Below are 14,723 nucleotides of genomic sequence, written 5' to 3' on the forward strand. Positions count from 1 at the left end.
CCTGTGGAATTCATTAAACATTGAATATATTCAAGAGGCGGCTGGATATAGCACTTGGGGAGAATGGGATCAAAGGTTATGGGAAGAAAGCAGGATTAGGCCATTGGGTTGGATGATCAGCCATGATCGTGATGAATGGCGGAGCAGGCTCGAAGGGCCAAAAGGCCTCCTCCTACTCCTATCTTCTATGTATCTTTCGGGACTTGTGGGATGAAAACGGAGCACCCGAAGGAAACCCACGCAGACACGGGGAGAACGTGCAGACTCCGCAGACTCTGCACAAACAGTGACCCAAGCCAGGAATCGAACCTGGTACCCTGCTGCTGTGAAGCGACAGTGCTAACGACTGTGCTACCGTGACGCCCATACTTTGTCTTAAAGACAAGTATCAAACGTACCTTATCACTGAAAGTGTATGTTTAGGGGATCATGGCTGATGCTGTAATAACCCGGACTGGACACAGGGTATGGGGGTGATTGTTTTCCCAGTGCTCCTCCCGAAGTACGAGCTCCCCCGCTAGGGGCAGAGAATCTTACCCATACTTGTATAAAAGGTTGGCCAGTCAGGAACCTACCAAAAGGAGAGAGTACCTGGTGAGGTTCCCCTGGTACTCATGTATATAATTGTTGTAAAATAAATGTTATTTACTTTTTGCTTACTTTGAACTCCCCGTGCCTTACTTCAGATACAATGGGCTGAATTGTCCTCTTCAGCTCTCCTCATGAGCAAGGAAACTGCAGGTAAATCTAACCCTGCTTAAATTCTACATTGGTCACACCAATTCTATTACAAGGATTAATGGGGTCTATTAATGGGGTCGCACACACTTTTATCCAGGAATGCTCTGGAGATTGTAACTTTGATAACAGGACAATCAGAATAATTTTATTTTAAAAATGGTACCTTTTTAACAATCTGCACACACAAACATCTGGGAAGAGTGAAACATGCAATGCTTACCTGTGCTCCAGTCTTAAAGAGTTTTGAGAGCGTCGCTGGTATGCGGAAGTGTTTTACGAAAACACCGGTGTTAAAATGTTGCAACGTTAAACCGTATGCACATCATAACAAATGTGAACTTGGGGGCAAAGAATTCCCATTAGTATTGTGCCACTGCTAATAGTGAAGATAAGATCAGACCATGTTTGACAGAGGTGAAAGCAAATGCGGTGGGCATGCACGGGGTGAGTAGATTGTTGCAAGGCCATCTTTCGCTAATTTATTCTTGCTCTTCAGCACCGGACAAGACTGATGACATGGATTTCCACCTAAAACTGCTGAAGCTTCTCGAAGATGAGGAAGGAAACCTGGAGGACAGTACACCAGGTAAACTATCTGCTTGACAGCTCACCTGCAAGCTCCTCATGTTACCAGCTGCTACAAAAGGTACGCGGCGCAGACATTTTTTCAAATGTTTAAAAAAAACAAATTTAGAGTACCCAATTCATTTTTTCCAAATAAGGGGCAATTTAGCGTGGCCAATCCACCTACTCTGCACATCTTTGGGTTGTGGGGGCGAGACCCACGCAAACACGGGGAGAATGTGCAAACTCCACACGGACAGTGACCCAGAGCCGGGATCGAACCTGGGATCTCGGCGCCGTGAGACTGCAGTGCTACCACTGCGCCACCATGCTGCCCTCGCCAGCTTTTAATGTTGATTGTGGGGATGTTCTTGTGTGCATTTAGTCCTCATGTGTGGCCCGGTGCGACATGCATGGAAGTGCAGGTGGTGCAAAACATACCCGATATCACAGTGTTATGGGCCAGGGTTTAGAGAACCCCAAAGTGTATCATGGAGTTCACCTGACCCACAACTTTTAATAGAGTGTGCTATGGGGAGCACACGGCCCTATGGGGAGCACACGGCCCACTCTACAGGTGTGGTGCAGGAGAAATGGAATTTTTTTTTTTAAAGCAAAACAATGTTTATTCTATGAACTCAAGTTAACCTTTTTAAAACATACAGTGAACACCTTAGAAACCATTAATTCAAATACAGCCCCCAAAGACTCCAACACTAAGTAACCCTTTCAGCTTTCCTTTTAACATCCATAAGACTTAAAACACCTTTTACCAGAAGCACATCAGGTTAAAGTCATTACTGTTATTAGTTTTAAATCACCAGGATCGATTTACAGTCTTTAGATTACAGAGAGAGATTCATACACCTTCTGGCTGTGACTGCAGCTATCCAGCTCTGAAAATGAAACTAAAACACACCCTGCAGCAAACAGCCTAAAACGAAAGTAAAAAGCTGACAGACAGCTCAGCTCCACCCACTCTCCGACATCACTGCAGTAGTAAACACCCATTTCTTAAAGATACTCTCATTACAGATATTTATATACACCCATTTATAAACACCCATTTCTTAAAGGTACTCTCAAATGATACCTCCCCCCAAGAAAAAATATATAAACCATCAACTTCAAGATGGTTTCATTTCTCACCTTTTCGCTATCCTTTAAGAAATGCATACAGTAAATATACTTTTTTGTTTAAAAAAAAAGCACACGCAAATAGGTAGAACAATATAGTCCATTTTTTTTCATTTTTCTTCCTCCAACTGAATTCCTTCTTGATTGACAGTCTCTTTGAACAAGAAGGTCTCTGCACGATCCATCCATTTCTCTATGCCTCGGCATTTCTCTTTAAAGTCAGATACTTTAGTTCAATCTGATCGCAGAGTCCCTTGTAATTCTCCAACACAGGAGCATTGGTTATCACAGCTTTTAGGCAGTCAGATGCATGTTGAAAGTCCGCTGTCCACTGAAATTTTTGACGTTTCTTCAGCAAGTCCATCAGTGGAGCAACCTTACAAAGCTTTTGCACAAATGTTCGATCAAATCCACTCATGCCAAGAAATCGCATTGTTTCCCTTCGTCTTGAGGGTATCAGAAACTCCTCAGAAATTGTTGGTTTCACATCCCGTGTGACCATTCAACCCTGTCTGATTGTATGGCCAAGGAAAGTGACTTGGGCTTTTCCAAATTCACTTTTGGCTAGGTTTATCAACAAACCCGCCTCCTGAAGTTGATCGAATAACTCCATCAGATGTTTTAAATATTCTGTCCATGTCTGACTGAAAATTACCAGATCATCGATGTATACCGCACAATTGGGTAATCCTGAAACAACTTTGTTAGTTAACCGTTGAAATGTGGCTGGGGCGTTTTTCATGCCAAATGGCATAACTTTGAATTGGTATATACCATCTGGAGTCACAAAAGCTGAAATCTCCTTCACCCTTTCAGCTAAAGGTACCTGTCAGTAACCTTGAAGTAAATCCAGTTTGGAAATAAAAGCTGATTGTCCCACTTTCTCAATGCAATCCTCCAAACGTGGGATAGGATAAGAGACCATTCTTGTAACTGCATTAATCTTTCTATAGTCCACAGACAACCGTTGGGTACCGTCTGGTTTAGGTACCATCGCTATGGGTGAGCTCCATTGGCTGCAACCCACTTCAATTATGCCACTTTTAAGCATACTCTCAATCTCAATCTCTTTGTTAACTCTTTGTGCTAATTTTAAATGGTTAAGTCTGTTTGGATGTTGTTTGATTGGGACAGCATTTCCCACATCTACATCATGTATAGCCATTTTAGTACTTCCCAATTTATCTCTACAAACTTGCCCACGTAGTATCAATAACTTTTTCAGGTCAGTCCTTTTTTCCTCTGGAAGGTAACTCAACAATTTATCCCAATTTTTAAGAACATCCTCGTTTTCCAATTTAATTTGAGGTATGTCAAATTCACAGTCATCTGGATTTGGGTTCATCACTTTGAGTTAGAATCATTAAAACTGCCTCCTTTTTCTCTCCTTCCCTTTCAAAGTACCTTTTAAACATATTCATAGGACACACTCGGTCTAGCCTTCTATCTGGTGTTTTTACCACATAATTCACCTCACTTAATTTCCTTTCAATCTGATAAGATCCACAAAACATAGCTTTTAAAGGTTCACCTACCACTGGTAACAATACTAAAACTTTATCTCCACTGGCAAAACTACGAACTGTGGATTTCCTGGCCTCTACCCATTTCATCACATTTTGTGCAACCTTTAAATGTTGTCTCGCCAATTCACCTGCTCAATTTAATCGTTCCCTAAAATTTGACACGTAATCCAATAATGTAATTTCCGATTTCTCACTCACCAATTTTTCCTTCATCAATTTAAGTGGTCCTCTTATCCCATGACCAAAAATTAGTTCAAAAGGACTAAATTTGGTAGACTCATTAGGTGCATCCCTAATTGCAAACAGTACGAATGGAATTCCTTTATCCCAATCCTCTGGATAATCTTGACAATACGCCCTCAACATTGTCTTTAATGTCTGATGCCACCTTTCTAACGCTCCTTGTGATTCTGGATGGTACGCAGTTGATTTAAATTGTTTTATTCCTAAGCTATCCATAACTTCTTTGAATAACCTTGAGGTAAAATTCGATCCTTGATCCGATTGTATTTCTGTGGGTAGTCCGTATCTAGTAAAGAATTTAAGTAACTCCTCCACAACCTTTTTAGCTGTAATATTACGTACTGGAATGGCCTCTGGAAACCTAGTAGACACATCCATTATCGTCAAAAGAAATTGATTCCCACTTTTTGTTTTAGGAAGTGGTCCAACGCAATCAATTAGGACCCTCGTAAAAGGTTCCTCAAATGCTGGAATGGGTATTAAGGGCGCTGGTTTTATCACTGCTTGGGGCTTCCCTATCACTTGACATGTGTGTCATGATTGACAAAATTTAACTACATCTTTATGTAGTCCAGGCCAATAAAAATGTTTTTGTATTTTAGCTTGCATTTTCCTTATTTCCAAATGCCCTCCCACTGATAACTCATGTGCAACTCGCAACACCTCCTTTCTATACCCTACCGGCAACACTACTTGATGAACTTCTGTCCACTTTTCATCCGCCTGCATATGTAACGGTCTCCATTTTCTCATCAAGACATCACTTTTAGGGTAATAACACTCTGGTATACACTCAGATTCCTCTTCCGTGTATGCTTTCTGATACATCCGTTTTATTTCTACATCTGTCTGTTGTAACTCTGCCAATTTTCCTGAACTAAAAATATCCACCTCATCCTCCACCTGTTCTTGTTCTTTTTCAACCATCTGATCAAAAATCGATTCTGATAATTGCACTTCAACTTCATCTTCACTCTTTGATTTCTCCTCTTGTCTTAACATGTGGCTTTGCGACCTTGTTACTACACAATCCGGAAAAATCCCAGGATATTCGTCCTTCAACACTTCAGTTGTCTGATTTTCCACTGGCTTATCAACCACAGTAGGCATCACTCTCACCTGCGATCCAGCTATATCATGACCCAAGATAAACTTTATTCCTGGACAAGATAGTTTCTCTATTACTCCTACTACCACGTCACCACTCTTCACTAGACTTTCCAACCTTACCTTATATAATTGAACACTACTCCTCTCACCCTGAATTCCACATATTACCACCTTTTCTGGCAACATTCTTCCCAAACTACATAACTCCTTATCTCTTACCATTAAAGATTGACTAGCTCCCATATCTCTTAAAATTGTGACTTCTTTACCTGCTCCTCCTGATACACATGAGTAAACTTTACCCACACAAGTAAATTCTTTAAAAAGATCTGGCACCTTCTTATCAATCACCTCTTGATCAGGCTGTATAATCTTTTGCACCTCCTTCGCTTCACTTGGGCTTTCCTTTTCCACTTTAACAAACCCCACTGTCTCATCCTGTTTTACTACATCAGCCTCCCCGGTGCTTTTCTTCAACCACCAACACTGTGACTTTACATGGCCTAGTTTATTACAGTGAAAACATTTGAAACTTTTCATTTCTTTTCCATCCTCCTGGATTTCTTTTTTAATTTGAGGTACACTCTCCTTATTATCTCCCATCAGATCACATTTGCCTCTACGACTTGAGTATTTATCATGTCCCCAGTTTCTACCCCTCACAGGCTGAAACTGATGTCGGAAACCAAGCTTCGATTTATGAACTAACTCATAATCATCTGCCATTTCTGCTGCTAATCTCGCAGTTTTAACCCTCTGTTTTTCCACATGAGTTCTCACTACATCAGGAATTGAACTTTTAAACTCCTCCAAAAGTATAATTTCTCTGTGAGCTTCATACGTTTGGTCTATTTTCAACTATCCTTATCCACCTATCAAAATTACTCTGTTTGAGCCTTTCAAACTCCATGTATGTTTGACCAAATTCTTTCCTTACATTTCTAAACCTTTGTCTGTAGGCTTCAGGCAGTAGTTCATGTGCAGCTGAGATGGATTTTTTCACCTCCTCATATGTCCCAGATACCTCCTCCGGTAGTGACGCAAACACTTCACCAGCCCTACCTACCAGCTTTGTTTTAATCAGTAATACCCACATGTCCTGTGGCCATTTCATTTGTTTAGCTACCTTCTCAAATGAAATGAAAAAGGCTTCCACCTCCTTCTCATCAAACCTTGGCAATGCTTGGACATATTTAAATAGATCCTCATCACTATCCTCCAACTGGACACTTCCCTTTACGTCTGCCAATTTTAACTGACTGTTACGTTTCATAACCATTTTCTAAAGTTCAAACTCTCGCTCTTTTTCCCTTTCCTCTCTGTGCCTTTCCTTTTGTTATGCTAGGGCTATTCTTTCGTTTTTTATTTCTTCTCTCTCCTTTTCTTTTCCCCCGATCTGTATCTCCCTTTCTCTTTCTTTTTCTCTCATTACATATTCACGCTGCTTTAATTATTTTTCATGTTCAAGTTTCTTAATCTGCAACTGGATCCTTGCCATTTCTAATGAGTCAAACTGTATCTCAGGCAACTTTAAATGCTCAGCTACCGCAGTACATACCTCATCTTTTCGCATTTTGTCAGGTAATGTTAACTGCAATGTTTTTGCCAAATCTAACAGTCTGCTTTTAGTCTCTGTCCATAATGTACTGCGTGTGACCGTCTCCACCCCCAAAAACTTCAGAGCCTCTGAAAGAGCCATTGTCCACAACACATTCCCCACTTAAACTAGAATACCACACCTGAAAAGCAACCATAATATGCTCACTCTCACTGTCTTTAAGTTCACAAAGGCATTCCAATAGATAGGCTTTTATCCCCCTTGAGCCCCCAATTTGTTATGGGCTAGTGTGTAGAGAACCCCAAAGTGTATCATGGAGTTCACCTGACCCACAACTTTTAATAGATTGTGGTATGGGGAGCACGTGGCCCACTACTCTCACATAACAACAGACACAAAAGAGGGTGATCACAACATGATGTGGGGGGGGGCTGCAGAAAATCCTGTGCAGTGCCTTTAACTGGAATCTTCCAGTCCCGTCAGTGGTGGGGTTAGGCACGCAGGGGGAGGGGGGAACGGCAGGGGGGTGAGGGCGGCAGTGGGGGAGGTGAGGGGGGGGGAGTAGGCGCAGACGGAACCAGAAAATTTGGGGAACGGTCAAATATCTGTTGACTTTGGGCGGGCATTGCCAGTTCCCTTTCTGGCAGGACAGGAAAGCCCTGTCCAAAATAAGATGTCAAAGTTTAGAATTAAAAAACAAATAACATACGATATTAGGGTGGATGTCCAAACACTTGGTGAAAGGGGTTGGTTTTATTTATTTTATTTTTTCCGTAAATTTGGAGTACCCAATTCTTTTCTGTTCCAATTAAGGGGTGATTTAGCATGGCCAATCCACCTACCCTGCACATCTTTGGGTTGTGGGGGTGAGACCCACGCAGACCCGGGGAGAATGTACAAACTCCACACGGATAGTGATCCAGAGCTGGGATCGAACCTGGGACCTTGATCCTGTGAGGCAGCAGTGCTAACCACTGTGCCACCGTGCCGCCTAGAGGTTGGTTTGAAAAAGGAAAGTGAGATAGAAGGGTGAGAGGTGTAGGGAAGAGTTTAAGGCTCAGACAGCTGATGGCATGGCCACCAGGAGTGGCGCGATTAAATTGGGGACTTCCAAGGGGTCATAATTAGATGAGCATTGATATCTCAGAGGGTTGTGGGACTGATGGAGACTTACAGAGATAGGGAGGGGTGTGGCCATGGAGGGATTTGAGAACCAGGATGAGTATGTTAAAATCAAGGCACTGTTTGACTGGGACCCAGTGCGATGGTTAGCAGGGACAGGGGTGATAGGGTCAAGGGACTTGGTTTACCTCTGCTCCAGGTAACTCCTGGCATGATTTGAGAAAAGGGCAACAGGATTGTAAGTTTTCGGTGGGTACAATGTGGGGGACCAACCAGGATCCCCCACACAGTGGTTAGCACAGTCGCTTCACAGCGGCAGGGTCCCAGGTTCGATTCCCAGCTTGGATCATTGTCTGCAAAGTCTGCACATTCTCCCCGTGGGTGCTCCGGTTTCCTCCCACAGTCCAAAGATGTGCAGGTTAGGTGGATTGGCCATTGCCCTTTGTGTCTCAAAAGGTGAGGTGGGGTTACTGGGTTACGGGAATAGGGTGGAGGTGTGGGCTTAAGTAGGGTGCTCTTTCAAAGGCCCGGTGCAGACTCGATGGGCCGAATGGTCTCCTTCTGCACTGTAAATTCTATGATTCCATGATCATGTTGAAATAGTCAAGTCTAGAGGTAAAAAAGGCCATAATGGGAGAGAGCTGATACAGGGCGAAGTCAGGTGATATTACAGAAGTGGAAATAGGCAATCCTAGTGATGGTGTGAATACATGATCAGAAGCTCATTTATCAGAAGCCAAATAGACTGGCTTAATCTCAGACTGTTATAGGGAAGGGGCTGATTCGGTATCTTGGGACCTAGGACCAAAAACACACAGTCTAATGCAGCAATAGCTTGTGGAGAGAGATGGTAGTGAGGTCAAACTGGGTGCCATCAGTGTACGCGTGAAACCTAATGTGATGTCTTTGGATAATGTCACGAAGGGGGCGACACGTTTTTGAGAAATAGGAGGAGGCCAAAGATAGGTCGAGTTAATGGTGCGGAAATGGGAAGGGAAACCATTGCAAATGGCTGGAGCGCAAAACGTAAAAGAATCCCACAGCACTTGGCCCTGTGGTGCCTCATTCCGGTGCGTTCATGGGTTTAAAATATCACCCGCCTCCAATTCGGCCAAAATAAACCTTACGGAGACTGTGCAGGGCTGGTGTTTTGTTTATCTGATTGTGCAGGCTCCCCATGTCACAGAGCAGGGAGCAACACAGCAAGAAAATGCTGAGCAGGAGGAATTGGGGGTGTCGGGGGCCCATCCTGCTCCCTCAGTACAGCACTGGAGCGGGACAGGATCGCACAGCGTTCTGACTCTGACGTAAGGAGGCTACTAATCGAGTCATGGCTGGCAAAACAGCCCAATGGTGTTCATTTCCTCAGTTCCCAAGGAAGGATGGAATCATTGCTGGGAGTTATCCTTTGAAACCAGGCTAGTATTTGTTTGGGAAATATTTCAACTGGTTAAGAAACAATCTCCGGTGTAAGTGATTCTATATAAGTGTACAGTAGTGCATTTAGGCTAGGTGGTAAAACTGCATTCCATCACACAGGTCCGGATTCTTATGTAATTGGAGTGTGGATCTGTAATACTGTGGCTGACAAATCATCCATCATTTATTTTTGTTTGTGGGGGGGGGGGGGGGGGGTTGGGAAGGGAGAGGGAAAAAGGTCATAATCTTGTAATCTGAAAAGAAAATGATATTTTGATATTATGCCAGATGCCGCGTTGAGCTAATTTCAAAGACTATCAGACAATTACTTTCTCCGAAATCCATTTCTAGTATAAATACAAATAATGTGACAGAGTAACAGCTTGTGTTTGACATCTTGCAATCCGATTTAGCTTTAGATTGTGAAGGCAGTTCATCAGAATCAAATGCATGAATACATTTGACCAATTTTTGCTTGATAGGTATCATTGGATATTTTGTTAAAAAGCAGCTTAAAGACCATGAATACAGAACATTAAATTGTCATTGCTGTGTGCTTTCTGCTGGAGTAGGGAACACGGCAGTCTGTTCTTTAATGAGCTCAAAGCTCCTTTACAACCAGAGTAGATGTGACTGATTGCTCCAGTAATCACCATAGGACAATTCTTCAATTTGTTCACAAAACATGCCGGTGAGGTGGTTGCACCTATTAAAGACAAGCCGTTATTGTTTCCAAGAGCGGAAGCAATGTAAAGCATGGTGTCATCTTCATCATATTTTATTGGCTGTATTCCAGAAGAGGCAGTCTCAGCAATCCTTCACCTGGATGATCTTAAGTTAATGCATTCCATGGAAATTGATCGGTTTTCCGGTGGGTGTTGTGGTAAACCACGTTATTGCATTATATGCATTGTACTGTATCGTGCATGCCTGGGCCTGTCCAGGCTGGCTCCGCCTGTGGCTCCTCCCCTCGGGCTTCTGTATAAAAGTGGCAAGTCTCCGCCTCCGACCCAGTTTGGCTCCAGAGGCAGGAGGCTTGCTGTTTAGTGTATTAAAGCCTCAGTTACGTTTATCACTCGTCGTGTATTATTGATGGTGTATCACTTGTCCTCCCATTATTGCTGGCACCGGTAACGAGGCCAAAATGAGCAACACTGGTCTTGTGCTCCTCACGTTTATTCAGGCAAAGTAATGGAGAAGGCCTTGACTCTCATGGTTAAGAATGGCAGTGCAAAAGCTGTGGCTACGGCAGTGGTTTGGCGAGCTCTGTCCCCTCCACTGAATGTACGTGGCCCCTGTTTCTCTCTCTAACTTACAAAACCTTGACTTTTCCCGCTGCAACTGTGGCACCCTGGCCCACTCCTTCGTCACCCCCAACTCCTCATCCCCTTCCCACGGCACCTTTGCATGGAATCTCAGAAGGTCCAACACCTGCCCTTTACCTCCTCACTGTCCAAAGCCCCAAATACTCCTACCAGGTGAAGCAGTGTTTCCCTTGCCCCTCCTTCAATTTGCTCTACTGCATTCGGTGCTCCCAATGATAAACCCTACGCTGGGCAGACTAAACACACTGTGTGACCGCTTTGTGGGACACCTTAGCGCAGTACACAAGCATGACCCTTGCCTTCCTGTCGCTGGCTATTTTAACACAGCATCTTGTTCTCATGTCCACGTATCTGTCCTTGGCCTGCTGCAATGTTCCAGTGAAGCCCAACGCTACCGGAGGAACAGCACGTCATCGTCCGGTTAGGCATTTTACAGTCTTCTGGACTTAATATTAATTTCAACAACCTCAGGGACCTCTCCTCCATCTTGACCCTCTTTCTTATCCAATATTTTTGGCCCAACAGCCCCTTTTCCCCACAGGAACATCTCGCACTCACTCTTAAGTTTTGCTTTCATAGAGCGCTGACTCGTGTTGTGCTATTAACTTACTCAGCATCCTATCTTTATGCCACTATCAGCACCTTCTTTTGTATTTAACACTACCGTTAACACTTTCATTTTCTTGTGCCCATGGCACCTTAGTCAAACCTCTTCTGGCTCACATATACCCCGTACCTTCCATTTTGATCCACCTGCTTCACCCCTTCTTAAATAGTTTAAAATCCTTCACATTTTGACCCCCCTATCAAGACAGGTGTGGACAGGGGGACCCAACGTCTCACAACTCTCACCTTTGGCTCCAGGTAGCTGGTTGTGAATGCCAGCGGCCATACCCGGGATCTCAACTTGGCAGCCGTGCAAACCTAACTGAGGGGTACATCATCTGCAGCTGGCGTGCTGTGATGACGCCACCCCTTCTAAGTGCACTGGGACTGGGAATGCTGGGTGAGGTAAAAGATCCGAACAAGTTAGCAGGACAATGGCTCAGAAGGCGGAGACTACCAAGGTGCGTGACGCGCCTGGGGCACTGGCATTGCCAATCTGTGCAAACCTGTGACATGAACTGCTTTCATATTGTAAACATCCAGAAACAGAGCGAAGACTTTTCAAGTGATAATGATAACCCTTTAAAATATATTTCAGTCGCTGCTCCGTTCAGAGTGCAGTTTTTAAGAAGCTGCTGTCCACTCAGAGAATGCTTCCTTCTACTCCCCTGTTGTTAGGCCAGGTCCATGTCATTTCAGACCTCTCTGGGGGAACAGAATGTGCACTGCGTGTATAATGGTTGTTTTACGTGGGAGGAGTTCTCGAGGCTAGCGCTCTTATTGAAAGTCAGATTGACAAGGCACCCATGGTATAACGTGTTCAGGAGCACTCTCCCATGTATTTAATGACAGAAACCACTGAAGCTCGCGTGGGGCGTGAAAGCGCTGGAGTGCACAGCAAAATCCTGGGCCTGCGGCAGGAGGTGGAGAGTGAGGCGATCCCCCCTTATGTCGAACAGTTCGAGGAGAGCGTAAAGGATGACGTGATCCTGGTTGGCAGCCTTTCACTGGAACAGGTCAGAGCTGAAAACGAAATAACAATGTCGTCTCACCCCTTTCCGCTGTTATGCTCTACCTCCCTGCACCGCCTACCAATATCATTTTGTCATCCTTCAATGACTGACAGAAGCGAGCATCACAGGGACCAAAATAATTTAGGAAAGGTGCTAGTTGTTTATTTATAAATCCTATTTAGCATATTACAAATATGATTGTAGTACCATACAAATTATGAATGTGGATCGTATGTATTTAAGGATTAGGGGAATACTCATTGAAAAATAATTGAGAACATGTGAACAGGGAGATCCACAAATAATCTCATTTTTGTTTCTCCCATGAAAGTACCTCCATGAATCTTCAATTCATTCAGCATATGAAATACCAGGGAGTATTTTTTTGTCTATAGAATTACAGGCTAACAAGAATCTTTGCGAGGATCATTTCACAACGGAACAACCTTAAAGTAAAAGGGGGACTAATGTACAGTCAACGATTGTGTTAATAGCATTGACAACAGAGCAATCATCCTTGGACCTTATTTGGTGGTTAAGAGCATCGTAATCTATATTTTTCTTATGCCTGAATAGGCTCGAGATCAACGACAGAGGTTTCTTAGTGCACACATGGATTGTCGGTCGCTGGAGAAGCATCTGGTTCTGTTGGAAAAGCTGTCTGTCAAAACACAGGAGGCAGAAGCCAAGGAACGAGTGATGGCATTTGTAAGGAAAAAAACAAAGGTATCCTGATCCCTTGCCGTGCATGTTTCAACTGTAAATTCGGAGTCTCTCTGCGGCTGAATCTTATTCTGCCAGGAGATATTTGCCATTCATTTCTTATCTGATTAGGTCATGATTCATTTCTTTTTTAATGTGGAACCAAAATGATGGGCGTTTGAGGAGAGCACCCTCACTTAATGATGACTCATAAGTCCATCTACTCCCTTAACACTGTAGGCTGTAAATCGTTACAATCATCGATTATTTTCAGTGTCTTTATTGACAGTCTTCAACAGAAACCCCAGTTAAAATGTCCAACGCTGACATTGGAATGATGCGAGAATGAAACAACCAGGCTAGAAATATCTGATCAACGGGCTGTTTTGAGTTCTTGTATGTTTCTGAGTGATATTTGCATAATGTAGTGGCTTATTTTGTATTCCCACTTAAATTACAGCTTAAGCTCGCTCGAGTGATACTTTCTCTCCCAGTGGACCAAACTTTGTTCGCCGAGTATAATCAAATGATTTCAGCAAATACCTGCTACATGGGCATTTTGCTTTTAGCAACAGCACTGTGCATTGGTTACGTAGAGTTAAGCAATTATGTTAGAACAGCAAAGCTTAAAAGGAAATATAAATGGCTCGCATGCCTTGATTAAATTTGACAGCACTGCTGCAGATAGCTATTATGTTGCCTGGCTTCGTTTGAGAAGTGTTCGCCTCGTTACTGATTTTTATTTGAGGGCAAACTTTCCACGTTTTTTGCTTCTCAATCTCCTCAAGTAATCCACCAACTTTATCTGAGGAAGTGGATCGCTGATTGCTCTCAGGCTTCCACTGATGTCATCTTGAATTGGCCTTCAGACCAAGCTAAAGCTGATACACTCTGTGCAGGATTCCCTGTCTCCTGGAGGAGTTGGGGGTGTTGGTTGGTTTATTGGGGGAGGGGGGGGGTCCCTCAGTGTCATTACAGTGAAGCCTTCCATCCCTTGGCGTTGCACGTTGGTTATTCCCATAATGGTCTGAATCTCACTGAAAAGAGACACGTGCTGTTGAAGTTTTTCATCTTGCACTCATCAGGACAAATGCAAGAATACCGAATTTCAAACAATCACAACAATTTATACTGCGGGAGAACAGGGTGCTGATTGGTGGACTCTGATTGGCCAAGGCGTTCCCTTGGAGCAGTGTTTTCAAACCTTTTTTCCGGGGACCCATTTTTACCAACCGGCCAACCTTCGGGACCCACGTCGGCCGACCTTCGCGACTCACGCCGGTCGTCCTTCGCGACCCACGCCGGCCGACCTTCGCGGCCCACGCTGGCCGACCTTCGCGGCCCACGCCGGCCGTCCTTCGCGGCCCACCATTTTCTCTTACCTTGCTTCCTGCTGGCAAAATGGAGGAATCGCAATCGTGCCTAAAAGCCCGTGATGTCGAAGTTCAGGGACCTGCTCTCTGCCTCCCTTCAGGCAGGAAGATTACATAGAAATTTTTTAAAATCTTCTGCTTCTCCGATTGCGCAAATTCGCGGTCAACAGCCGCAGCAGTCGACTTTTAACAATGCCATGCGCATGCACACCGATGAGCATGCATGCATGCGCAGTGCGGCCACATTTGTTCATATGGTCGCAGCCTTTTTGAAGGCCGCTCCC

The 14,723-nt window shown here is 44.0% G+C and overlaps 1 protein-coding gene across 1 annotated transcript; it reads left to right on the plus strand.

The window, feature by feature from the left end:
- The first annotated feature begins 1,243 nt into the window (after window positions 1-1,243).
- On the plus strand, window positions 1,244-13,103 carry LOC140385146 (orofacial cleft 1 candidate gene 1 protein homolog). The gene is made up of 3 exons (XM_072466998.1): window positions 1,244-1,327; window positions 12,204-12,367; window positions 12,941-13,103. The coding sequence occupies exons 1-3, from the start codon at window positions 1,258-1,260 to the stop codon at window positions 13,097-13,099; spliced, it is 393 nt and encodes a 130-aa protein (XP_072323099.1). The 5' UTR covers window positions 1,244-1,257; the 3' UTR covers window positions 13,100-13,103.
- The last annotated feature ends 1,620 nt before the right edge of the window (window positions 13,104-14,723 follow it).

The sequence above is a fragment of the Scyliorhinus torazame genome, chromosome 11, assembly GCF_047496885.1.
Source record: "Scyliorhinus torazame isolate Kashiwa2021f chromosome 11, sScyTor2.1, whole genome shotgun sequence".
Classification (NCBI taxonomy): domain Eukaryota; kingdom Metazoa; phylum Chordata; class Chondrichthyes; order Carcharhiniformes; family Scyliorhinidae; genus Scyliorhinus; species Scyliorhinus torazame.